Here is a 27,348-nt window from a genome sequence, read left to right as displayed (position 1 = left end):
AAATTAGTAGTTAGGGACAAAAAAGAACCCCGCCCCCGGGGGGGGGGGGGGAGGAGTACCAAACACCAATATCATCCCATTAGATGGGAAAATAGGCCAAATTTTGCTTTTAATGCTAAGCATGTCATCTTTTAAAAATAAAATAAAATAAAAGCCTTTCTCAACTTAATTGGTACTTAGACAAATATTATTTAATGCAGTGAGAATTAAAAAAAAAAAAAAGAAAAAAACTTAAAAATTGTGAAGTTATAATTAAGTGTGCGTTTGGATAAGAATAAAAAATTAAAATTATTTCACTATTTAGTTTATTTTTGCTATATTTATGGGTTCTACTATACTTTTTGGTACTATTTATAAATCCTACTGTACTATTTCAACTAATTTTTACCTTTATCTACCGTACTTTCAATAATAATTTTTAAATTCCAACAGAATAAGTGATATTTATACACACTCGGCATCGCGTAGTTGTAGATAAGAAGACATGACATGTGGGACCTTCAATGAAATGCGAGTACAATGCTCTACTTCCACACTCTGCGAGTATACCATTGAAAAAACAAAAACAAAAACAAAAAAAAACACACAAGTGTAATAAGAAGCGGGAGACAGGACAAGCTGAAGCCACGTGTCGGGGAGGGTTGTGCGACGAGAGCCACAAGAATCCATCGAATTCTCGAGCGTTCTGTGCATCTCAATTCAACTTCTATTGGAAAATTTAAGGAAATAAAAAATAAAAAATAATATGAGAGACCCAACTCTGACGTGGCGCCTCTCTCTACTTTTTTTTTTTTTTTTTTCTGCTACTTCACAATCACAAGCCATATAAGATATATGGTACTTTAAAATAGTTATATTACTTTCCATTTCCAACTAGGATTTCATTTTCATTTCCCTGACACCAAACCCAACTTTTCTCTCTGCCTTTCTCTGCCCTCTTCTTCCTTCTTCTTCTTCTTCTTCTTCCTCAGCTCTGCCTTTCTCTTCCTCTCTGTGTTTTGGTTTCAAAGTCATCACTTTTGTTGTTCCTGTCTTTAAGGAGCCACATGACTACATGACATGACTAGTTGGTTTTTTTTATTGTTTCTTTGTTTGTTGATCTGATCTCTCTCGATTTTGGATCCAAGAAACCCCCCAAAAAAGAGTAAAAGTTGGATTTTTCTTTGTTTGTTTATGTATTTTCGAATGAAGATGGGTCGGGTCGGGTCCATTTACTGTCAAGAATTGGTTCCCTAAGGCAAGGCAAAGGGAAAAAAAAAGGAATCTGGGAATTTAAGAATTTTTTTTGATTCTCTGCATGCAATTGCAAAAGGAGTAAGTAATAGTGATACCACTGCTGACCGAGTTTCTGCATTCATGGCTATTCAGGTATCAATCAGCAAAGCTTTTTTTTTTTTTTTTAATAATTTATTTGTTTTTTTGGTTGGTAATTATTAATTACTAAAAAAAGTACAAAAACCCAGATATGATATTGAATTACCAAGTTTAATTTGAATTCCGATCATTTATGTTTATTAATTATAGTCAAACATCACCATAACTTCAGCTATTAACTTTGACCTTAAACACAAACGCTTATATAACCTTATTAATTTTTTTATTTTATTTTATTTCATAACATTTAAATGGCAGTTTTGTACAATCCTGAAAAATAGGATGATTTTTTTTTTTTCTCTGCTTTCCTGTCCATTCATCTATTTGGAACAATTTTCTTCCAAATTATCTTTCTTGTTTTGACAATTGTTGTTGGGTTTTCACTATTTTCATGTTATTTGGTTTTGTCAATGGGAAATTACTCATAGCCATAGAGGAGTTTTGTGATATAGTCTTTTGGTTGAGGCCTGTTAAAAGTTTCCTACTTACTTTGCCAATAAAGGAAAAAGAATTATAGGGGGTATATATCATTCACTCTAAACTAATTTAGCTGACTGAACAGTTTAAAAGTAGCTTTTTTGTTGTTGTTGTGTTAGTTTAGCAAATAATTTAAGAATTCAGTTGTTAGATCCTGCTAATAGAATTTGTGGATGACTTGGTACTACAAAATTTTGCAAATTTTCTGTTACTAAGCTGGAAATTTTTTTGATGTGGTTTGTTTTCTCTTTTGGCTATAGGATCAAACTGTCGGTTCTCGTTCACATTCTGTGGTCCAGGCAAGCAATGGAATATCATTGAGTTCTGGCCTGCATTCTGTAACTGGTGTCCAACTAAGGGATCAGTTTTCTTGTGGCAATGATTATGCTCCCAAGGTTTTTACCTTTTCTGTCTTCTTCATGCTCTGCTTCTGCTCCGAGTTTCTTCTTATCGGTTGTTTTTGTGTCAACAGGTTAGGAAACCATACACAATCACAAAACAAAGAGAAAGATGGTCGGAGGAAGAGCATAAGAAGTTTCTTGATGCTTTAAAGCTGTATGGTCGAGCTTGGCGACGGATAGAGGGTATGATTCAATATTTCAATTTACATTTCTTATATTCTCAAGCAAATTCCTTGACTATGATCCATTTTCTTACATTATTTGGTTTCTATAACAGAACACGTGGGAACAAAAAATGCAGTTCAGATTAGAAGTCATGCTCAAAAATTCTTCTCCAAGGTTTACTGCTCTTATTCCAGTACCCATTTCCCTACCATAATATCTATGTCCCCTTTGTTAAAGTAAGTTAAATTTTTATGGACCCCAAGGTGTGCAACCTTTATAGATGGGTTCATGCATTCCTGCTCGGTGCCATTCTGATTCCCCTGCTTTTTTGTCTTTGTAATAGATCACTCGCGACTCTAATGGTAGCAACACAACCTCCACAGAGCCAATTGAGATTCCTCCTCCTCGACCAAAACGAAAGCCTATGCATCCTTACCCCAGGAAACTTGTAATTCCACCTAATAAAGAAGTCTCCGCTCTGGAACAGCCAATGAGGTCTGCATCTCCAAATTCATCGGTTTGGGAACAAGAAGACCAATCTCCAACCTCAGTATTTTCTGCAATTGGTTCAGATACAGTGGGTTTCACTGATTCAGATACACCAAATGGCAGCTTATCCCCTGCTTCATCTACAGCTGGTGTCCAACCTGGGGGCTTAGTACTATCTGAACCCAACCAATCAACCGAGGAAAGTGCATCTCCATCACCAGCTCTAACAACTGTTGGTTCAGTTTCTGACGAGCAACTTCCCATGGTACTTGCTGATCCTTTGCTTGACAACATATTTGTCCAATTCAGTAAATGTCAAATGAAACCTTTTATTATATTCTGATGTTGTTTTATTGTTGGCTTCAATTCCCAGAAATTCGAGTTGTTTCCCAGGGAAAACAACTATGTTAAAGAAGGTGCATCAGAGGAAACGTCAAACCGGAGTCTTAAGCTTTTTGGAAGGACTGTGTTAGTAACAGATTCACACAGACCATCTTCTCCCACCATAGCAGCTGGTAAATCAATGCCTGCGGATATCCTCGAGGAAAAAGTTGTGCAACCATTACCATGGAACTTTGTCCCCGTGAAATCTATACAGGGGAATACAGAATATTCTTGGAGTCATTCAACACAGGGTGTACAGGGTGGCCTCTATTTCATGCAATGCCAGAAAGAAAACTCATATATGGCAGAAGCTAATTCTGCTGCTCCTATACCATGGTGGACCTTTTATGGAGGTTTACGTTTTCCTGTCATGCCATTCCATGAGGTGGAGCAATCAAAAGCACATTTGGGCTCTGATCTAGAAGAAGTCCAAGGTAAAGAAGTTCAGAAGGAAGGGTCTTGGACTGGTTCAAACAATGGATCAGTAACTGATGGGAACAATGGTGATAAATGTTCAGATGCTGAGACCCAGAGTTATCCACTTTTCCTTAAAGAGGAGAATCAAGAGGCAGGCCTAGTTTTCCAATTAAGACCAAGTGAAAATTCAGCCTTCTCTGAACTAGGAAGGAGCCCTGCAAAGTGTTTGAAAGGGTTTGTCCCATATAAAAGATGTGTGGCAGAGAGAGACACACAGTCCTCAACAATGAGAGGTGAAGAGAGGGAAGAGAAACAAATCCGGCTTTGCTTATAGTGTGCCTCAGTGTAGTTTTCCTAGAGCAGCTTCCTTTGTTAGAAGATAGACCCTTTTTAACAGGCCGAGGGACTGATCTGGTTACAGTTTTAGTGTTGGATTATAGCGGTTTCAGCTGCTGGATGACCAAGGATGAGAAATAAAATCGGGTTTAAGCAGCAGCCATTTCTGCAGCTTTGCAAATTCTTATCTAGTTGTTCTGTTTTTACCTCCCAACTGTTCAAATCCGTAAGCCCATCTGTTCTTGTATGCACAAATATTTCTTTTGCGTTACCCTTTTTGTACTCAACATTAGCTTGTGTATACCTTCTAATCTTTTCCTTCTCTGTACTGTGAACCACTTGGGTCGCTTGATATGTTAAAAAAGAATAGTTTTTGCTTATTTATTTAATTGTTAATACATCAGCGTCTGCAGTCTTTTGAGCTCGTTTTATCCAGAGGGTTTTAACCATAAAGGTGTGCTGTTTTGCAAAAGAAAAGTCATTGCTTTGTGAGACGAAATGGTGTGGTAACAAGATTCTTTTATGTGTTTCTAAAATATGAAAGAAGTGTTAGAGCTTACAAATGAGAGAAAATTGCAGAGACCATGATGTATATTTCTGGAGTCTTGGATCTATTATTTGGTTTGGCCATTGGCAGCTAGGTTCAAAACTCAAAACATTTTTTATCTACTTACTCACCCTTTATCTAAACTGGGCCTAACGGTGGGGTTGGAACAAGTTATATTAGAAATATGTAGTTAAATGATTAAATTTACCGTATCATAATAGTTTAAACTTTTAGGAGAATTGATAATTTAACAAGCTATGTAGAGAAGGTACAAAAGCAATTGTGAAAGGTTTTGGAGGATGAAGATAGATCTATTGGGATATTATTCTCGGAAGTATTTGTGTGAAGAAATTAGCTCAGTGATGAATTACATGGCTAGACTAGTGGGTCTAGCTGTTTCTACAACATAATTTTTTAGCCTTTCATGAATTCCTCTATTCTAAAATCTCTCCAAAGGCTGTTGTTTTCTTGGTTGGACCACTAAAACTGATTATTCCAGTAAACTAACTCTCATAGTAAAATTCCATGTTTCTAATCTAACCACAGTTGTGTCATATCTTTAAACCTTTTGGAATTGGAATATTCTTAACAGTTGCTATAGTCTCCTTGACAAGTTGTAATTTCAACAAATCCGGCCCCCACTGTTTGTATTGACCAGATTAGCTACAAAATGATATTGTTGACATGCTAAGATTTTGTTTTTTGGGTGTAAACCCATTCATCCAAGATATTCATGAATCCTTTCCCACCATATAGCATTTTCTATTGTTTTAATAGTATTAAACATTTTTCTATATTCTGTGTCATACTCTGGTAATTATTACAAAGTTAGATTGGGTTTGTGCTTATTTGACTTAGGTTTAGAATTGAGCTAAGCTGGGTTGGGCTTCAACCGAATTCGGCTTGGGTGATTGGGTAGTGTTTGGTCTTGTTTGAATTCGGGCTGGGCTATAATAGTTAGAGTGTCGAGGAAGTTGATCTAGAGCCTGAGATTGTTTGGGCAAAAATTTGATCTAGTTGCCATGACTAATGAGGGAGTTCATAGAGAGTTATTGCTTATTAGGGCTACCACGACTAAAACTAAAAGAGTGCTCACTGCTCACAATAAAGTGTTGAAACAAAGGAAGGGAATATTGATGCATTTGTTTCTCTGAGTTTCCGAATTTTCTTCATCGATTATTGGTTTGACATGATTTTTCCTTTTCCTTCATTTTTTTTAAGTATCTTACAAGATACAACATACTTTCACCAAATTTATTTATTTTTAAACAAAATAAAGTTAAACACCATTAAAAAAAAAAAAAAAAAATCTCTACCAAACCACACTTTACTAAGTTTTAGAATGAAACAACTACCATATTTCAAAATAAATCTTATCACTGCTAAATATAGAATATAACCTAAGCTCACAACAAAAGGATCATCTTTCATTCGAAAATGAATAAATTTTATGGCTTAGATTAAATATTATAAATAAAAAATTATATCCAACATCACATTATTTAAATAAAATCATAATTAAGAAATGGACTTTCTTCATTCTAGAGTCTAGAAATGTAAGAGCATCCCCATCCGGTTCTTTAAAATGCATTATTCTCTAAAATAGATAACATTGTAAAAAAAGGACACAAAAATACACCTAGATCCAGTTATGTATTTTGCAAAAATTTATACTAAATGTAGCTCATCTAAATCTTTTTTTCTTCAATTTTTTATTCAATTCTCTCTCTCTCATCTAGATTAAATAAAATAGAAACTCTCTCTCTCTCTCTCTCTCTCTTACATATACTAATCGGCAACAAAAGTTCTTTACACTTGAAGATTGGATTTGGGTTGTTAGTGTAGATCTAACGTAGAGTTGGTGCAGATTCGGTGGATTGCAGTGCAGATTGAGGGTTCAAGGTTTTTTCTATTGGGGTCAGGTCAAATAAAGATGATGGAGCGACGACAGTGTAGTAATAAAAGCTCAACTGATTGTAGGATTGCGGGTTTTCTAGCTCTGTTGTTGTGGGTATATAAAATAGTTATTTTGTATTATTTTAATGAGATATATTGCAAAATAAAGGGTAAGATGATGGGTGTATTATAAAACTCTCTATATATAACTTGGATTCCATTTAAAAAAAATGCAAAATCAGGTGAGAATCAAGATTGTAAACTAGCCAAGTTTTGTTAAGTAATGAATGCTTAAGCTCAGCTCGACAACAAAAGTAAAATATTTAAACTAGGCTTGAGTTTGGCACCAACTTACAAATAATGTTCAAACTTGAACTTATCAAAAAGTCTAAAAGTTTGAGCTTGACTTGATTCATTAGTTAAGTCAAGTTCAAACTCAATATCAAGCTCAATATTAAGATTTTGAGCTTGAGATTCAACACAATTACATTATCAAGTTTATTATCTAGCTTATTTGGTTTGAACGAGTGTGTCTCAACTCCTATAATTAATTAAAGTCTTAGAAAGATATAAATTTATTTGTCATGCTCATATCAAGATTATTACCAATCTATTACCTGCTTAAGCTTAGCTTTGTTTGTATCAAGTCCTAATGTTCACAAGCTTGTTTATGATCAATTCTTTTTTACTTGGGTTCAACACATTTAATGAATGAGTTATTTATTGATCAAAACCTAAGTTATTTATGAATACCTGATTCCTTAAAGCTCAAATAATAATGATATGCATAGTGTCTATTATCCTAATCTAATCAGATTAACCGAAAAAAAAAAGATATAAAGTAGATCTTTATAGCTGGCTATATTGTAACTTCACAAGAGCGACAAAGACAGAAAAAGTGGGAAAAGTTAACACACTTCATCAATGCTAGTGGAGGTAAAAAGAGAGAAACCAAACAAAAGAAGAAAAGCACTCTGCAGTAGTGAAACATAATTAGTTCAGCATAGAATATAATTATTTAGAGAGAACCCTTTCCCAGTTTTCTCTACCGTCACTTTTTCTTTTCTTTTGCTTGCTCATCTTTTTCTCTCTCACTCACACACTCAAGTCACATTTCACACTCAACAACTCTCTCTTTCTCTCCATTTCAATTTCAAAAACGAAGGAAAAAAAAAAGAAAATGCCATTACCTCTGAAGCTGAAGCTGATCCATATTCTCACTCTCCTGTTCACACTACTGTCATCACTACCAAGGAGAGCCACCTCCCACTACTCTTACTCTTCGTCGCCACCCAGCTACTCCACAGCCCCGCCGCAGGAGTGGCGATCCGCACGAGCCACCTACTACGCGGCGGCGGACCCGCGTGACGCGGTGGGAGGAGCGTGCGGGTACGGTGACCTGGTGAAAGGTGGGTACGGAATGGCGACTGTGGGGCTGAGCGAGGTGCTGTTCGAGCACGGGCAGATCTGCGGCGCGTGCTTCGAGCTGCGGTGCGTGGATGACCTGCGGTGGTGCCTTCCGGGGACCTCGATCATACTCACGGCTACTAACTTCTGTGCACCCAATTACGGGTTCCCGGCCGACGGCGGCGGCCACTGCAACCCTCCTAATAAGCACTTTGTTCTCCCCATTGAGGCCTTCGAGAAGATCGCAATCTGGAAGGCCGCCAACATGCCCATCCAGTATCGCAGGTACATAAGATTATCTATGTGTATTATTTAAACATGTCACATGACTCGTTACAAAGGTAATGTAACTCGTTACAAAGTTCACGTGACTAAAATTACACATGGGCCTAAAAAGTACCAACTTTCCTTTTAATTTGAGTCCAATTTTGTTTGAGTGTACATAGTGAGATTCATACAGGCAAGATGAGATACATTATTACATTACATTACATATTCTCTAGGTCTTACCTAAATTTAATTAATTGAAACTTTCACATTAAAATAGAAACTCATTGGTGTGGTGTGCCCCATTTTCTTTGTTTTTTTTGTCCCTAGCTCTTATTCATGTGCAGTCCATGTGTTGAGTGACGTAAAATCATTGCCTTTTAATATATCATTAATTAAAACAAATTGAAGAAAGTGATGTTCTTCCGATTAAGTGTTTAAAAATCCACTTGATATGTCCCCAACACCTGGAATTGTCAATTTTCAATTTTGGCTTAGCGTAACTGTGTACAAGTATAGAATATGTCGGTAGATGATAGGTGTATTACTATGAAATTTTCCGTCTAGAGAGTAGTCGAATCTCCTAGATAGGGCCCTACACTGTTTATAATTGCCATGCATTTTGCTTTGGCACATTCACATATTTTTGGAACTTGAAAAGCATCTTTTGGTTTTGATGAATATCAAATAGTTCAAGAAGTGAGGCAACCCTCTATTGAGCAAAGCCTATAAATCAAAAATGTTAAACAAGGATAAATCCAATAGTAATTATAATTTTTTTTTTTTTTTTACTTGTAAAACAATATATATTTTGGTAATGTTGTCATTTTTTTTATTATACCTATCACTTTTTACTGATAAGTTCCCACTTCATTTCATTTACTTTTGCAACAGAAATAATGGTATCCAAAGCATCCATATGCTCTCTTGATCAATGGAATGAATGACCAGCTATCATTTACTTCAAGATTAAGGAAAATTGAACGTTAAAGTTTAAACCCAATCATTTAGATTTTAGAGGTTTAACAAATTAAGTACTATAAAGTATTATCTAAGTAACATATAAATCCTAAGGTTTAAAAAAGTAACACATTAAGTGTTTGTTTGGTTTGCGCGTTCACATTTTGGACGTCCGCGTTTCAGGCGTTTTTTTTTTTTTTTTATAAACCAGCGCCTATTGCACTGTCCCATGAACAGTGCAAATAGGCATGTGAACAGTAATTTTAAAAGTGAACAGTAACCGGAAAACGATTTTTTTTATTGAGCGGTATCCAAACGCACCCTAAATCTTATAGTTTCAAAGCTACAAATTAGCCTTACATGATGCAAGAGTCTAATACATACATATCTAGATTCTAGAGAGTAACATGGCAATAATGAGATGGGATAGAGGGTGACACTGTAGCATGTGCCATGTGGGATATGTGGAATAACATGACATGACTGAATTTTACATGTGATTATTCTAGCTAAATCTAAATGTGCTATGTGGGATATGTGGAATAGCATGACATGACTAAATTTTACATGTGATTATTGTAGCCAAATCTAAATGTGTCAAGTTTGTTGTAATATTTGAAAATTGGAGGAAAATTTTGTTAGAAGCACATGCACATGCACATTCTAGATTTTAGGAAGTTGCTAGAAATAGAAGCCATGTGCTTTATTAAATTTAACATGTGATTAATATGTTATAACTGTATTTTTGGCATGTGATAAATGTGAGTTAGTTGTGGATGATGTTATCACACATAACCAATTACTAGGTTATAAATATAGGAGTACATACATTGTAATTGATAGATTGATTATTAGTAAATTTCATAAAATTGTATTTGAGTTTAGATTGAGGTGTGAATTCTTCTCTATGATTTCAAAAGCAACAAGCTAAACCTTGATGCCTAAAAAAGTAACATATAAAACTATCAACCTGTCTTAAATCCCAAATTATATTCTTTTAAAAAGGATTGAGGTTTAATTTGTTGCTTATTCAGATCTTAGGATTTAATTTGTTACTTTTGAAAATAGGGTTTAACTCCTTACTTTTTAAAATCTCGGGATTAATTTGTTACACCCGTTAAACTACAGGGTTTCAAGTATAATTTTCCCTAAAAATAATTTTTCTTTGAACCTTATTTTGAAGGAAATTTCACCTAATTAGAGCTCAACGAGAAACGGGACATGTGTTGCAGATCTGAAAAGTTTAACACTTGTTGAATTATCTCATAAATGGCTCCAAAAATATATTAATGCCAGAGATCTTTCTAGGCTTCACAATTGGAATGCTCAAATAGTTTCAAGTAATATTGTTAATGGCTAAATAAATGTTTCTGATAATTTGTTCTCCTTTTTCTCTTTCAATATTACTTAATGATTTTGTTGGCTATCTGTGAGTGAGAGAGGTATAAATTTGGACCAATTTAGTTCTCGTAGGCACATGTCCATCAGTCATCAGCCCTGTCCCCTCTTCTAATGACAATATAATAGAATGAAAAGCTGAGCTTGCAAAGAGACTGAGTATTGCTGTAATGAGAAGAATGTCTATCTTTGCCTTAATTTTTGTTGGTTTTGACAGGATAAAGTGCAGAAAGGAAGGAGGAATTCGATTTACAATCGATGGTTCAAATATCTTCATTTCAGTGCTGATCACCAATGTTGCTGGTGCGGGAGATATAGTTGCCGTGAAGATCAAGGGTTCTAGAACTGGTTGGCTTCCAATGGGTCGTAATTGGGGCCAAAACTGGCATTTAAATTCCGATTTAAAGAATCAACCTCTCTCATTTGAGGTCACCGGGAGTGATGGCGTGACTGTCACATCTTATAATGTTGCTCCCAAGAATTGGAATTTTGGGCAAACATTTGAAGGTAAGCAATTTGTGTAGTATCAGTGGGGGAAAGAATGTAGTTATATAAAAGGGGAGAATTTCCTGTCCTTTACTTTTTTCCCCCTTTTTTTCTGTTCTTTTTTAGTTTTCATTAATAGGGTGGATAAGGTTGTAGGGTATGGGGCTTATATTTTTAAGAGAGTGATAGTCATTCGGTTGCAAAATGATGTGCTACAAAGATGTATGGGAAAGCATAATTGTTGAAATGTAAAAGAAAAGAAATTAGTCAAACAAATCTTCCTCGTGAAAATCTTATTTTTGTTGATGATTGGTAATTAACAACCTAGTTTCTGTCAGTCGATTATCTAACAAAAATACAAGATCAAGATGGAACAGCTCAATCCTAAAAAAATGTGGGTTCTAGTTAGCTCAACTAGTAAAGTTTCCGATAATTAAATAAAAAATCTAAAGTTCAATCTCTGTCAACAACGAAAACTTATAGAAGATTGAAACTCTATAAAAAAAAAAAAACAAAAAACCTCAATCCTAAAATAACCCAAAAGCACAAAACCTACAAAAAAAACAACAGCTTTTTTTCTTATTTTATTTTTTAATTTGAGATTTGGTCTTATTAGGCTAAGCTATTATTCATACTAAATTAATGGTCTCCTTGTTATATGGTGACATATTATAAACCTCCTTATGTAATGAGAATAATGAGAATGCTAAAGATTGAATTATTTAGTTTTTGAAGTGATAATTTGATATCGTATAAAACTATTCAATGAAGTGTTTGATGTAGCTATTTTGTGTAAGAATATATATACAAAGTATAAAATTATTGATAATCTTGAAGTGATACATCTTAATACATGGTTCCAAAATATTTTGTTCTAATGTAAAAACTAGAGCAATCACGGAAAAGGAAATGACATTTTCTACTTTGCCTTTACCTTAGAATCACACTTTTACCTTATAATCACTTTCTCTTTGATCTTTTTACAATAAATTATCCATTCAATATATCTGAAGTACTCACCAATATTTTATATTTTTAAGACCCAAATCGTTTATAAAAAGAACCAATTTCTTCATATTCGACCAAAGATCAAAGATTAACCGATCGAATTATGATGGTGTCATAATCAATTAAAATGTAAATAAGAGCATTCACAGTAAGGAAGCTATAAAATATAGCTTTTAGGAACTTAAAAACCAACTTTATTTATTTTAACAACTCACACCCAACATCAAAGGCTTTATTTTGACATTCATCTCATTAAAAAAAAAAAAAACCTCCGAGACCCACTAAGACAAAACCCAGCAACCAACTGCCGCCAAGAAATCCAGCAACTCAGAAAACAAAACCGATAAAAACACCACCAATACATACACAACAACTTAGAAACGTAGAAAACACCATCGATACAAACACCACCAAATCTCAGCCACACACTCACCGTAACCCACAACCCACAGTGACCCATGACCCATCAAAAATCCTAATATCACATTCGATTATCAATACTCATCAAAAATATTCTCTACAAAATACCAAAAACCCAAATGTCAAAACCGAAAAACACTCAAACCTCAAATCTGAAAATCAAGCTTGATTATGGAATGGAACCTTGAGCCCCGCTGCCTTGAGCCTCGCCATCTTGAGCCCCGCCGCCTCGTCGGGTCCTCACTCTCCAAAGACGTTGACACTCCCAACTATAGCCTTGCCGTGCTCCACCTCATCTCCGAACCCTTCGTCGACGAGACCCACCAAATCAAAGCCACCAAGACAAAACAACTAAGTCACCGAGACCCACCAAATCAGACCCACATTACCACCGTGCCTTATGACCTCACCCACCAAATTAGACCCATGAACCACTAGAGCACAACCACGAAACCACCAAGAACAATCACAAGGCACGGGAGAGAGAGAAGAGAGAACAGAGAAGTGAAAGAGGAGAGAGAAGACATAAGAGAGTTAAGAGTGAGATAAAAGAGACGTTGGGAATAAAAAAGTGATTTTTATGTTTACCTTCATGCTATAGTGAGTTGTTATTGATAACAGCTCATTGTAGCATGAAGGTAAATTATAGCCAACAATTTTAGCTATAGCAACTTTGTTGTAGGGCTTTTTTGTGTGGTTGAGATGCTAAAATAACTTTTGAGTTATTTTAGCATCTTTATTATGAGTGCTCTAATAGATTAAAACACATCGGGCAACATCCCAATGCCCAGCTCAAAGGCAAAAGTAGAGGTCATAAATTGGGTTCACCTAAGCCAGATTCTACCAAAAAATAAGTAACCATGCCAGGTTCAGTACATTACTTAGCAAAAACACAACAAATACAAAATGAAAAACTGGTTAATCAAAATGACCTATCAACCAAAGAACATTAAGTCTCCCCAGCCTTTTCTCCCTTTTACCAAATCGACAAATGCAAACTAGTCAGGTTTGAGTTGGACTCATAAGTGAAATGCACCAAACTGCGTTGTAGATTAAAACATGCTATGTGCACATCAGGCAACATGCCAAGACCTAGCTCAAAGACAATGGAAGTCATAAACTAGGTTCACCTACCTACACAACCCCCCCCCCCCCCCCCCCCAAAAAAAAAAAAACCCTTTTTCTCTCTTTTCCCAAGCTCACAAATGCAAACTAGTTAGCCTTGAGTTGGACTCAAGATTGAAATGCATTAGACTGCATAAGAGATTAAAACACGATATGTGCACATCAGGCAACATTCCAAGACCTAGCTCAAAGGTAACAATTGTAAAAAACGAGATTCACCTACCTACACTAGATTCAGTAAACTATCTTGCCAAATACAACATTCAAAAAATATGCCAAATGCAAACTTGGTTAATCAAATTGACCTATCAACCACACAAAATTAACTTCAAGTCCCTCAAGAGTCTCACCCACCCTTTCCTCTCTTTTCCCATATCCTGAAATGCAGACTATTCAGGTTCGAATTGGACTCATGATAGAAATGCATATAATTGCAAACTAAATAAAACATGTCTTTGAGTTTTTAGATCTTTTAGATGCTTATCTTTTGAGAACTGTCAATCAAGCCATTTCATTATAACCTGGTCAGACTGGTCCAGTCCAAGCTTAAAAACATTGGCATTCACTCGAAAGTATTTCTTGCCCAACAAGTTTTACCACTCCATCTTTAAATCTCCTTTTACTAAACTTACACTCCAAGTACTCTATTTTAGACTTGCTTAACCTAAAACATTTAGATTCTAAATCCTCCCTCAAGATTTCCAACTTGGGGAAGTTTCATCCAAAAACACTATATTGTCTGCAAAAAGCATATATACCAAGGGACTTCATCTTGAATTTATCAAGTAATTCTAAAGAGTATTTAGATCTAAAAAGAAAACACCTACTCCTACATGAAGAGAGCATAGATAAAAACATACAAAAACAATAAATCATGATATGGAGTTAAAAAACAAAAGAAAAGAAAAAGGATGCAGAAACAAGCTTCATCCACTCATCTCTTTGCTAATTAGCCAGAAAAAGAAGTGTAAATCATGAACTTCTTATTGAGCAACAGAAACAAACTTCTTAACTCTTCCTGATTATAATGTTATGATAGCTGTAGATACTGTTGTCATATTTTCATTAGCTTATACTAAGATATTTTATAAAAAAAAAAGTTTAAAAGGATAACTGCAGATGGATTGACCGTAGTTCATGCTTCATCCTCTCCAGAGTTACTACTCAAAAGTCAAAACTGTCCTTATTGTTATTTCTTCAACTAAAATTATGTTATCAACAAAAAGAAATTTTTATTTTTATATTTTTATAATGTCATCAGCAAAAACAATATAACATTGGATCCTCTTCATCAAAGTTCATATGACAAAGAGGACTTAATGCCTCCAATTCTCTGCGGAAAACCATTTTTCCTGTCTTCAGTCAACAGAGTTATTTGATTTTAAAGTTAGCAACAGAACAGAAGAAGAAACAGTTTTGAAATGAATATAACTGCATAATAGATTAAAACACATCAGGCAACATCCCAAGGCCTAGCTCAAAGGCAACAGTAAAGCCATAAACTGGGTTAACCTAACCATGCTAGATTCAGTACATTACTTAGCAAAATAACAGCATACAAAAGAAATCAAATGAAAAATAGGTTAATCAAAGATTCAAAATGACCAATCTATCAATTACAGAAAATTAACTTCACGTCCCTCAAAGTCTCCCCCACCCCATTTCTCTCTTTTCCCAAGTTCCTTGAGTGGGACTCATGATTGAAATGCATATAACAGCGTAATAAATTAAAACATAATGTGTGCACATCAGGCAACATGTGAAGACTGATACAGTGAATCTTCACACGCATGATCATCTTTGTGATCAGATAAGCACCTTTTGTAACAGTTTAGTATTGCTTCCTTTTGTAACAAAGGTTGTTTATGACATGGGCTTGGTTAGTTAGTTTTGAATTGGCCAATTATATGTAATCAAAAGGCTGTTCAATAGGGAGTTACCTTGCCATGTATATATAAGCAAGGTTAAGCAATATAATACAATTTTGTTAGTCCATTAACCTAATTCCCGTAACCCTTAATTTCTAACCTTAGCCACATCAAGACCTAGCTCAAAGGCAGAAGTCAAGTCATAAACTACCTACCTATACCAGATTCAGTACATATTAAGCAAAAACACAACAAATACAAAATAACCTAAATGAAATCTTGGTGAACTAAATTGACCTATCAATCACACAAAATTAACTTCAACTCTCCCCCAAAGTCTCGCCCACCCTTTTCTCTCTTTTCCCATATCCTGAAATGCAGACTAGTCAGGTTTGAAATTTTGAATTGGACTCACAATTGAAATGAAGATAACTATATGCATAGTAGATTAACACATGATATGTGTTTGATGTGGTGCATTTGGAGGGAAAGGAATGCACTTAATTTTGAAAGAAGCGAGTTGTCCACAGATAGATTGAAATTCTTGATTTTGTGTTTCAGGATGCTATATGAATGGATGAAACTGTGGTTCACCTTTCATCCTCAAACTTTTTTGAGGTTTTAGATCTTTTCTTTGCTAATCTTTTAAGGTCCACTCCCGTATACATCCTGTGTATGAGGGTTGCACCCCTTTACGTGCTTTCTATAATGAAATTTTTTATTACTTATAAAAAATTAAAGATCAAAACATGATATGTGCAAATCAAGCAACATGCCAGTCAGTACACTATTTAGCAATAATACATCAAGCACAAAATAAACTAATACAAGCTTGCTTAATCAAAATGACCTATCAACCACACGAAATTTAAGTTCAAGTCCCCAAAAGTCTCCCCAACCCTTTTTCCTCTTTTCCCTAATCCTCAAATGCAGACCGGTCAAGCACTGGAGAAAAAAAAAAAAAAAAAAAATCCTGAAAATACTTCAATATTTCACTATCTTTAATTCTTTTTCTTTTTCTTTTTTGAATATATTATGTCAAATCCATAAAATTAAACATAAATAAACGACAATAGTTGGATAATCCAACCTACCAACCACAAATTACATGCATATCTTCCCTGCAAAAAATAAGTAAAGAAAGAATGAAAAAGAAATGAAAAGTGAAGTACACTAATATTATTTCAGTTTCTTGTTACATTATTGGCATGGAAATTGGTTTCAATAAGACCACCAAGAGAAAGGAGGGGAAAAGAAAAAAGATCTGTTCAGCTTCACACGTTACACCCAAAGAGAAAAGAAGTTCAACTCAAAACCCAATAGACTTCCAAAAAGGATCAAACTAAAACCAACACTGTGAGTCATAAACCATAATTTTGGTATCAACCAATCTGGAAAGTTGGTTAATGAATGAAGTTGTGCAAACTAATTCTTTCCAGAGCTCCAACAAATTGTACTTTCTATGAGAAATTAAAATAGCTGAAATGCCAGTAAACTTAAAAGTGACATCCATAATAATGAAAAATGCCGATACAGTTCACAAGTCACCTATGAATGATAAGCCTATTATTACAAGAATATGCAGCCAAAGATGTTCGTATGCTTTCAACATCCTGTTAAAGCAAACCTAGAGAGCACAAAAAGGCAACCTTGGAAACATCAAGCAATAACTTGCTTCACACATAATTCTAGATACAGGATCGATTCTCTTGAGAAGAAAACATAATAGAAAAATATTAAACATAAGCAGAATGGTGAAAGCCCATACATTTGTACGCACTGAATCAATAGTGTGCTGCTTAATCAGAAAATCCATCCAAATTCCAAACACTATCTACAGGGCCTCACATGTGAGAAAACATGATCTCTATACCCAAAAATTATGTATATACCATTCATACAAGACATTTGAATTCAATTCAAATCAAAATTGCAAGTGAGAGTACCCAATTCGCTGACTATATAGAATACAAGTGCTATGAGTATCCAATATTGAAAAAGAACAAGAAACAATGAATCTCAATATGTGTTTCCTATGGCGAAAAAAGAATCAAACTCTGCTCCTAAGTTAATCAGAAGACAAAAAAATAAATCAAAGAAGCAAGATTAGAGGCAAGAATTCAACCTCCTCGCTCAAGACGAAAATCTTTGCACGTGTTGATGATGATCACAATCATGTTCATGTATGTACTTTGAATCAAAGTGTCTGATCAGATTCAATGAGCAATGCATTAAGCATGATATGAACTGCAGCTTCATAAACAGCCCCATCATAATGCATCCCATCCTCTGTACATTTGACCCCACAATTCCATGTCAAAGACTCCATATCCAGCAACAAAAGCGGGCCACCGGATTGCCTCAACACCTTGCTTCGGCGCAAAGCTTCTTCGTAAGCAACCCGCATTGCATCAGTCATCTTCTCCCTCTTCTCCTCCGTATTCAGCAACGAGTTTATCAATGTTGGCATCCCAATCCAGAACAAATGGGGCGATCTAACCGACACCGACCCAGTTACCGGTCCTTCATTGCCTAACTCGGGCGAAATGGGCAACAAGGAAACCACAGAATTCCTCAACGGGTGTAAATGAAGAGTGTAATCCGACGCATTGGTGAAGTGAAGCATGTGCCACAGGCCAGAACCCATGACCAAAACATCAGGGTAAGTCCGATTACGCTGGAAACCGTGAAGCAAATGGGTCAAATTGGAAACGTAAGGAGCCCAAATGAAATCCAATTTGAACCCAATCGGGTCAAGAACGATTTGGTAATCGGAGTGGCGTTTGAACAAATCGGATTTGACAGATGGGATGCGGTCAGAATCTTGGCCCAGGACCAACTGAAGCAATCCGAGAGCGACGTATCGAGCTTGGGAGTCGCCGGCGACGACGACCCACGAGCCGTTGAGCAAATCGGAGGTGTCCGGCGGAGAGAGTCGCCGGAAGTCACAAGACACAACGTTTCTCGAGGAGGACCACCGCCAAGGCCCATCAGAAGAAGCAGAAGAAGAAGAAGAGTTGATGGGGTCCTCCCAGACGACTTCGTGGAGGAGGGAGAGGCAGGAGTGGCGGTGGAAGTCGAAGACGACGAAGGAAGAGGCGAAGTCGGAGATGGAAGGGAAGTAAGGGGTGAGGTGGACCCCAACGGCGAGGGTGATGAAGAGGGCCCCACTGAAGAAAAGCATCTTGTTGCGGCTGAGATGCCACCCCGCCATTCCCATGGGCACCAACAACACCACGCACGCCGCCATCACTCCCAATTGGATCGCTCCTAGTGTTATCATTATTCAATCATTCAAAAATTAAAAATATCTCTTTTCTTCGAAACAAAGGTTAAAGGAAGAAGTTGGTGTTTTGATAGAGAAAGAAAAATAGTGGGTGAAGGTGAGAGGGTTTTTTTTTTTTTTTTTTTTTTTTTTTTGGTTATGGCTTCAAAACTAAGGCAGTTATTTTTGCTGATGATAGGAATGTAACAACAACGGCAGGCAACGGCCTGTGTGTGTGTGCGTGTGTATGCGGTGATGCATTGTTGGTTTTTAATTATGAATGTGAAGATGAAGATTCAAACATTCTTTTGTTTCTACAGAACCGGATATTTGAAGAAGATGATTCCAGTCTTCTAGGTTGGCGGCCCACGTTAGTCAATCATAAACCATGCCTTTCTAACGTGCGCTAAAAAAAAACCCCTTCTCACCCCAATGCCACCTGGCTACTCTACTTCCTTCCTTTGCTATCGCTGTTTTTGGCAAGGGAAAGCGAAGATTTTTGCAGGTTTTCACGGCAAATCCTAAATGGGAACTGTTACTTACTAGTTCCGGTAAATTCAGATTAAAATCAATGAAAATATTATGGACGTAGTATTTTTTGTTTTAGTAATTTACATGGCTCACGGTTCATTTTATTCAACATTTTTTTTTTTTTTTGGGATTATGATAAGATTTAGTGTAAATAAGATTTGAACTCAAGTATCATGTTCTGATTTATTTTGATAGTAAAAATTCACTAACCTTGATCTTTTTTAATACTTCCCCTCTCTAGATTTGTGTGTTATGATATGAACAAAGTTTTCTCTTCAAACTAATTTAGAGAAAAACTTTTCAAACTTCTCATATAACTCTTTTTTGGGTGTGAATTTTATAAATCTAACCGTTGAATTTCATGTTCCTTATGTTCTTAACATTTATATAAAATTTCATTCAAATCAGATGTTATTTATTATTCGACTAATAAATTTATATTTTATGCACAATTTTAGATCATAAACACTAGAAATTTTAACATTTGTTTGATGACATAGCAATTGATCTTTGATCTTCTTGAATTTTTTTTTGTAAGTACGAAAGATATAATAAAAACATGTAATTCAATGATTAAATTTTCAAAATTCATACTCAATATAAAAATATAAGAGAATTTTGAAAGGTTTCTGGCCAAATTAGTTTGGAGAGAAACTTTATTCTTATTATGAAACTTTGTTCTTATCGTTATCTATTATATGTTGTTGGAGCTGAGTGAGAAACTTAGGCCCCATTTGGTACGCAAATTTAAACACATGTTTTTAGTTTTTAAACAACATTACATGTATTTCCACACACTTTTTCAACCACACGTATTTTCAAAAAAATTGAAAACTGTTGTTTAAATACACGTACCAAACATGGCCTTAGGGACGCTAATCAAGGTTGATATACAAAAGGATAGTATTGGGTAAGGCAAATGCCTACACGTTCAAGTCTTATTAGATCTGACAAAGCCATTAACGCTAGTGTGTTGAGTATGTATCAAAGATTTATCATTAGCATGGGTGAGATTGAAATACAAGAGATTGCCATTATTTTGTTATTATTGTGGGTGCATTGGTCGTGGGGATAATGATTGTAACTACGTTTGAGTTTATCAGCTTTGAATACATCTATTAACGCTCAATATGGTTAATGGCTCCATGTCGAAGGAGAGTCCATTTCATCTACAACCATCGTGTCAGCAGCGGCTCTAGAAATTTTTTTAGGATGGTCACTAAAAAATTTAAATTATACAAAATCTAATAAAGCGATAACTTGAATATTTGCTACAATTGTAAGTCAAGTCACTAAGAAGAGAAAAATTGTTGCGATTGTAAAGCCAAAAAGAGTATAACTATCGTCAACATCAAAGAGAGCTCACAACCACAATATTTTTTTTAGTACCATTTTTTAAGGAAAAATGAAATTAAAGATTTTTTTTATTGAATAGGTTGAATGATCTACAAATTTAAATGATTAGCGATTTTTTTTTTTATTTTTTTTTATAATAGGCTTTTTGTTAAACAATTTGTTCACTTGTTGTTGTTTGGTCTTGTCTTATTTTTATTTGGTTTATGTTTGTTGTTATTTGGGCTAATATTTATTGTTGTTATTTAATATTTTTTTTTAATTTATAAAAGGGATTAAGAATTATGCTTTGGGGGGAAGGGGGGGGGGAAATTAATTTTTGGAGTAATGCTACATTCACAATATTTTTATAATAAATCATATCTTATGCCAAAAAAAAAAAAAAAAAAAACTGTTATTGGTGGGTAAAAAAATAATATCGGTATTTGGGTCAAATTAGAATTAGTAACAGCTTACTACATTGAATTTGTTGTGAAATTATTGTAAAAATATTGTGAATGTAATATTACTCTTATTTTTGTTGAACCCAAATTTTTGTAATTCTGAAGGCAGGGTATTCAACATTTTTATTAGGGTAGTCACAATAAGTTAGTTTAACATATAATATTTTTTTAGCAAGTGTATATACATTTTTTTTTTAAGTCAGGTGCAAATCAGGGTGGTCTTGTGACCACCCTAGCTTGCATGTGGAGCCACCAGTGCGTGCCAGATGTTCTTCATTGATGTCAATTATCTTTGATGGATGATTTTCTTCCACATACTTGTGAGTTGATTTGTATGCATAATCCTAAAATTTTGTTATCCTAGTGCCCAAAATCTCTGGCTTCAATGCTGATGAAGTTATTTTTGCTTTGGGTTTCGGCCGCTCTCGTAAGGTTGGACCTCGTGGTTTTTCAGTGGTATTTGGTTGTTGTGGCATCCTTTTAGGGTTAAGGTGGATATTGTCCATGAAACGGAGCAAAGTTTGCATGTCTTGGTGAAGGCAACCTTCCACTTATGGAAACAACTTGATTCTCTTTAGCTTAAATATTCAAATCTCGATATTTTCCTCACATAGATATCCTATACCCAAAAAGAGTTTCAATCTTGAAAAAAAAAAAAAAAAAAAATCTATTAATTATGGAGAATCTTCAATAGAGCTTGGCGGAACTCTATCCAGCACATAAACCGTGAAACTAATAAATTTGCTAATAGTTTAGCTGTTTTAGGATCACACATTCTAACATTTTTTTTGCTGGGACACACATTCTAACATTAATCAATCTTTTTATGTATTTTGGACTTTCCTTTTATCTCTATAGTTTGTGTACTTATGGGAAGTTCAAGAACTAGCTATTCCTTTTTCTTTCTTTTTTTTATTATAAGATGTCACTACATTACTTTATTAATAAAATTCAAAATCAATTTGGTGCTGTAAGGAAAATTCTTAGGTAATCCTAGAGTATAGTGAAATGGTACTCCCTCTTCTCACATTTATGGTGGACCCCGTCATAAATGTGAGAGAAGGGAGCACCATTTTCCTTGCTCTGGGAATACCTAAGAATTTCTTTTACGAAATCTTTCTTGAGAAATTATGTGTTTGATTTAATTGTTAATTTTCCTTTTTAGTACAATTTGTTTGATTTGGGGGACAAAATTGGCTTTTGCCCTTTTCGGGCAAAATAAATAGTATTCTACCCCCTCTCCCAAACTAATTAGGGAAATACCATTTTTTTGAAAATTGACTTTTTCAAAATCGAGTTAAGTCTTATAGTGACGTTTTTAAGGACCTATAGTGACGTTTTTTAACTCAAACTCCATGAAATCGAGTTATAGGTAAAAAAATTGCATGTAACTCGACTTCATGGAAATCGAGTTACAAAACGCAGGTCATTAAAACGTCACTATAGGCTCCTTAAACAGCCACTATAGGGTTTCAGGAAAAAAAAAAAAAAATTAACTCGATTTTAAGAAAGTCGATTTAAAAAAAAAAAAGCATTTCCCTAATTAGTTTGGGAAAGGAGGTAGAATGCTATTTATTTTGCCCGAAAAGGGCAGAGGCTAATTTTGTCCTTGATTTGGGTTTTAATATGTTTTCCTTTTTGTTGTTATTATGTCATCTTTGAATCCAATATTTGGTGTGCAGACACTTGTAAGGGGCTCAAGAGACCCAATTTGGTTCTTGGACCTAAACCAGGTAGTGACTCCCAACCCTCTGTCTTCGGTCCATTTAGCTAAGGCGTACTCTCAAAGGGAGAATCACATGTGTATGTCCTAACAAGTCATACATACCCTTACAAGATTTTTTCTAGAGCCGACAAATATTTAGCCTAGGTAAGAACATTTGATATGTATCTAATTTTAATTACTTTCAAATATGCTAGTGCATATAAGGGGGCACCAAGCTAATTTTACTAAAAGTTGAAATCCAAACATTTTCTTTCATCCAAATCTTGTTCAAATTTCCCTGGTGAATCCTTAGTTAAGAATAGTTTTTTTTTTTTTTTACCATCACAATTACAGTTATAATATATTCATATGATAATTAATTTTTATTTATAATTATTTAAGTATATTTAATTGTATTATTTAACATTTTCTGAATTATGCTTTAATATTATTATTTTTATTTTACTCGCAATCAAAATTCTAGATTCCACCACCAGTTTATTTTACTCCCTAGATTGAGCCGGCTGTCTCAAGAAAAATGCCTATAGACTCTATACTCAAAGACAAATTATTCATCTCGTTTTGTTCGCATATTCCAAAAATTTCAAGCACACTATCTGCTACTACCTAATTCACATATGATACCAACAATATTATTGTCTTGAAGGTCAAACAAGAAGACCCCCATAGGATTTGTAGACATTTATATTGAAACTCTCATCCCCACAATGACTTCCTTTCTCCTATAAATATAAACTTCAAGCTCATTTGGTTAAGCATAAAACAAAGAGGAAGCAGGAAGGAGAGGAAGATTAAAAGAAGAAGATCACAGTAAAGATGTCAAAAGGAGAGGTTGTGTCTGGGCTAGTCCATTTTGCATGAGAGCCATGATTGCACTGGAGGAGAAAGGTGTACAACATGAACGTAGAGAGGAGAATTTATTTGGGGGCAAAAGTGAGTTGTTGCTGAAATCAAGCCCAATTCACCAGAAGGTGCCAGTTTTGCTGCACAATGGAAAGCCTATATCTGAGTCGACAATTGTAGTGGGCTACATCGATGAGGTCTGGTCCAGCTCCACACCACTACTCCCACCTTGCCCATATGAACGAGCTCAAGCCCGGTTCTGGGCTGACTTTATCCACAAAAAGGTTGGGCTTTCACTATTTGGACAAATTAATATTAAATCTCGTTACACACCAAGTTCAAAGAAATATGCATGTGTGTTACAATAATTACTCGACAAATAAATAACTTACATCAGTCCATATAATTCATTCTTTTATTGTTTCTTTTTTTAATCTTCTTTTGTTAACTGTGTCTGCATTTTTTTTATTTGAAAAAATTTATGTACAATTCAAGGTATATTGGGTTGTTCAATTAAATTCAATAATACCATATATTTCCTCCTTTTATTGTTTCAGGACTGTTTGCATAATTTTTTTAATTAAATTTAACCCAGTCCATATATTTCCTTCTTTTATTATTTATTTTTTTATTTGGAAGAATTCTTTTATTTTTTCAGAATTGCCTGCATTTTTTTATGTGACAAAATTTATAAACAGTTCTTTAATTGATGTATATTAGGTTATTCAATTAAATTCAACCATATGTATAAAAAGTGTTATCTTTCTCTGAGGACAATTGAATTGAACTATACCAATTAAATCTCATAGAAGGAACCCTTTTTTTTTTTTTTAATGTGTTTATTTGTGATGTTATTGCATTGGCTCCTTTTTATATATACAATGCTTCTTTCTTTACTTCCTTCTTGTAACTTTTAATAGTTTAAGAACGTGAATTTACTTTTCTTTACATTTTATATAGTAAGCAACAGTATGTTGATAAAAATATTAGTTAACTATATCTCTATTGTTTTTCTTAAATTAATATTTATCATTATTGTTTATTAGTTCTCCATTGGCTTCCTAAATCTTAAAGTAAAATCCTCATTCTGCCATTGCATTTGGCCATCATTTTTATATGTGTATGCATGTGTGAGTTCATAATGGTTATATCTATGTTGGAAAGGTATTTGAAGCTGGCAGAGAAATATGGACAAGCGAAGGAGAGGCAAAAGAGGTAGCCAAGAAAGATTTCATAGAGATATTGAAGCAGCGCTAGAGGGAGCCTTAATTAGGAGACAAAAGTTTCTATGGTGGTGATGCCTTTGGCTTCGTTGACATCATAGCAATTGGTCTAACCAGTTGGTTTGTGGCTTATGAAAAATTTGGAGGGTTTAGGGTTGAGGATCACTGTCCCAAATTCTCAGCCTAGATGAAGAGGTGCATGCAGAGAGAGACTGTAGCCAAAGTTCTTCCAGACCCAGAGAAGATCTATGAGTTTGTCATCACACTAAGGAAGATGCATGGCATTGAATAGTGAAAGCAGTCCATGACTATTGCACTGGCTGGTGCTTTATCAATTTTCTGGCTCCTTATCTCATTTGGAACTTGTTGCTTTTGTCCTTTTAGAGGTCTTAGATCCTCATGAGGATTACAAATAAGGGAAAATTATCATTTTCTTTGATTTTCTATTGCTCTTTCTAAGAAACTAGTACAAGGAAAATAAAACTTGTAATGTAATTGGTCTTTCAATGACTTTGCTTGTCTCAATGGAGCGTTGTGGCGAAATGCAACAAGGTCATAACTATGCATTTGGTTGAACTTATTTGCTTTAATTAAATAAGGGTTTTTTTTTTGAGTTATTTGTTTCAAATTACTTTTTGTCTCACCTTTGAGTAAATAAATTGACAACAAATAAGTTAGCTAAATAAACTGGGCTAGGTGCTTTCTTTTCTCTAGGATGTTTTCATAAACTTTTAAAACCACACTGAATGACCTGATCAACTGAGTGAACCATGGACTAGTATAAACTTTTATTTGATTCATCCCTAAAATGAATTATTATTTCAATCAAATTGAAATGGCCGGCTTCTTGAATTATTGCACTGGCTAAGAAACCTGTAAGTGGGTTCAATTTATCAAATTGGTCAATTTTTATTTATAAAAATTCACATTGATTTTTTTTTTAAAAATAAATAAAGAAAATATATATATATATATATATATATTTTTTAATATAAGACAGATTATTTAATACATACATCAAATTAATAGGCATATAAATTATAATGGGTTTCACAAAATGACACTCCCCTGGCCCCACCCTCCCCCCACCCCCAATCCCAAAAAAAAAAAAAAAAAAATTGTATGGATGAATTGACACCTGTAGGCCTATTGGACGAAATAACCCTATGATTTCAAAATTAACAAATTAAAATTTAAAATTAAAAGCAGTAAATTAAACATCAAATCCTTCGAGTGTTATGGTTGGTCACTCAAAACGATGCTCAGAATGCCAAGGTTTTGAGAGATTAATGATAATAGCTTCTTCTTCTTTCTTTCTTTTATTTATTTATTTTTTTTTTGACATCCAAAATGATTGAAATTTCATTAAATGTGTAAAGAATTGTAGTACAATAGTGACCCCCAGTGTATGTGTTGGGGTTTCAAAAATTTCAAACATGTTACAAATACAACAAAAAATCTAGCTTGTCACTGCAAGGCCATGAGGTGCTGGTACTCCTCCAGTAGGCTTCTCGCTGCTTCAACAATTATTTTTGGTTGGAGTTGGACATGCTCAAAGTAAAACTTGTTCCTTGCATTCCAAATCGACCATGCCGTAGCTGCCCACTACTCAAGTTCCTGTTGGCTAAGCTTGTCATGCATTTGTCGGAATAAATGAAAGAAGTCTTCTGCAATGTTTCTGCATTTCTGGATTTGGCTGCTCATCAATGCCCATACATTTTGTGCAAATGGGCATTCCCATAGGATATGACTTCTATTCTCAGACTGTTGGTGACAAAATTCACATTTGGTAGCCACTTGTACTTGGCGTCTATGGAGGTTTTCCCTAGTTGGGAGGCAATTTAAGTAAGCTCTCCATAAAAACATTCAAACTTTGGGTGGTACGTTGAGTGTCCAAATTTTGCTCCAAGCTGGTTTAAAAGCATGACTTGATGAATGCTTTGCCCAAGGTTGCATGTCCAGGCGAAGTGCAAGCCGATAAGCTGTTTTTACTATGAATTTTGCAGCTTTATTTTCTATCCATATCAATGTGTCAGGAGAGTTCAGATGGTCCAATGGTATTGCCAGAATTTCCTGTCGTGTCCTCTGTGCAAACATTTTCTCAATTTTTCCTCTATCCCACTACTGTGATTCTTCATCTAGGAGTTCACAGACCCACATGTCTTTGGCATGTTCATTCAGTGGTATTGGAGGGTGTGATAACCATTTATGAAAGTAGACCCCCACTGTCTTGCCATCTCCCACACGCCACTTAGACCCATTGTAAATGATGTCCCTTACTGCAAGTAGGCTTCTCCAAACAAAAGACGGGTTACTACCTAATTGAGCCATCATGAATGAACAATTAGGAAAGTACCTCGCCTTATATACCCTGTAAAACAAAGAATTTATGTCTTGGGTTAGTCTCCATGCTTGCTTTGAGAGCATTGCCAAGTTGAACATGCAAGTCTCTAAAACTCATCCCTCCTTCCTTCTTGTTTGTGCATAGTTTTTTCCAATTAACCCAATGGATCTTCCTTTATTCTTTGTTTTGTCCCCA

At 34.9% G+C, this 27,348-nt stretch overlaps 3 protein-coding genes and 1 pseudogene across 3 annotated transcripts; 3 read left to right on the top strand and 1 right to left on the bottom strand.

The window, feature by feature from the left end:
• The first annotated feature begins 859 nt into the window (after positions 1 to 859).
• LOC126714333 (protein REVEILLE 1-like) lies at positions 860 to 4,423 on the top strand. The gene is made up of 6 exons (XM_050414432.1): positions 860 to 1,368; positions 2,112 to 2,246; positions 2,324 to 2,435; positions 2,530 to 2,591; positions 2,761 to 3,171; positions 3,280 to 4,423. Exons 1-6 carry the CDS (start codon positions 1,357 to 1,359, stop codon positions 4,039 to 4,041), a joined length of 1,494 nt encoding a protein of 497 aa, XP_050270389.1. The 5' UTR covers positions 860 to 1,356; the 3' UTR covers positions 4,042 to 4,423.
• Positions 4,424 to 7,459: 3,036 nt separating this feature from the next.
• LOC126714332 (expansin-A13) lies at positions 7,460 to 11,295 on the top strand. Its single transcript, XM_050414431.1, has 2 exons — positions 7,460 to 8,178; positions 10,736 to 11,295. Exons 1-2 carry the CDS (start codon positions 7,667 to 7,669, stop codon positions 11,040 to 11,042), a joined length of 819 nt encoding a protein of 272 aa, XP_050270388.1. The 5' UTR covers positions 7,460 to 7,666; the 3' UTR covers positions 11,043 to 11,295.
• A 6,028-nt stretch (positions 11,296 to 17,323) lies between these two features.
• On the bottom strand, positions 17,324 to 19,175 carry LOC126714331 (protein ALTERED XYLOGLUCAN 9). The gene has a single exon (XM_050414430.1). The coding sequence runs from the start codon at positions 18,706 to 18,708 to the stop codon at positions 17,623 to 17,625; it is 1,086 nt and encodes a 361-aa protein (XP_050270387.1). The 5' UTR covers positions 18,709 to 19,175; the 3' UTR covers positions 17,324 to 17,622.
• Positions 19,176 to 23,559: 4,384 nt separating this feature from the next.
• On the top strand, positions 23,560 to 25,101 carry LOC126706921 (glutathione S-transferase U19-like; annotated as a pseudogene).
• The last annotated feature ends 2,247 nt before the right edge of the window (positions 25,102 to 27,348 follow it).

The sequence above is a fragment of the Quercus robur genome, chromosome 2 (genome assembly GCF_932294415.1).
Source record: "Quercus robur chromosome 2, dhQueRobu3.1, whole genome shotgun sequence".
Taxonomy (NCBI): Eukaryota; Viridiplantae; Streptophyta; class Magnoliopsida; order Fagales; family Fagaceae; genus Quercus; species Quercus robur.
The sequence above is the reverse complement of the archived record's forward strand: the minus strand, read 5'-3'. Positions and strand labels throughout refer to the sequence as shown.

Coding starts and splice junctions, on each gene's coding strand:
- LOC126714331 (XM_050414430.1), bottom strand. CDS start 18,708: ATGATAACACTAGGAGCGATCCAATTGGGAGTGATGGCGGCGTGCGTG.
- LOC126714333 (XM_050414432.1), top strand. Junction 2,436..2,529: donor AGCTTGGCGACGGATAGAGG/GTATGATTCAAT, acceptor TTTCTATAACAG/AACACGTGGGAACAAAAAAT. Junction 2,592..2,760: donor CTCAAAAATTCTTCTCCAAG/GTTTACTGCTCT, acceptor TCTTTGTAATAG/ATCACTCGCGACTCTAATGG.
- LOC126714332 (XM_050414431.1), top strand. CDS start 7,667: ATGCCATTACCTCTGAAGCTGAAGCTGATCCATATTCTCACTCTCCTG. Junction 8,179..10,735: donor ATGCCCATCCAGTATCGCAG/GTACATAAGATT, acceptor TGGTTTTGACAG/GATAAAGTGCAGAAAGGAAG.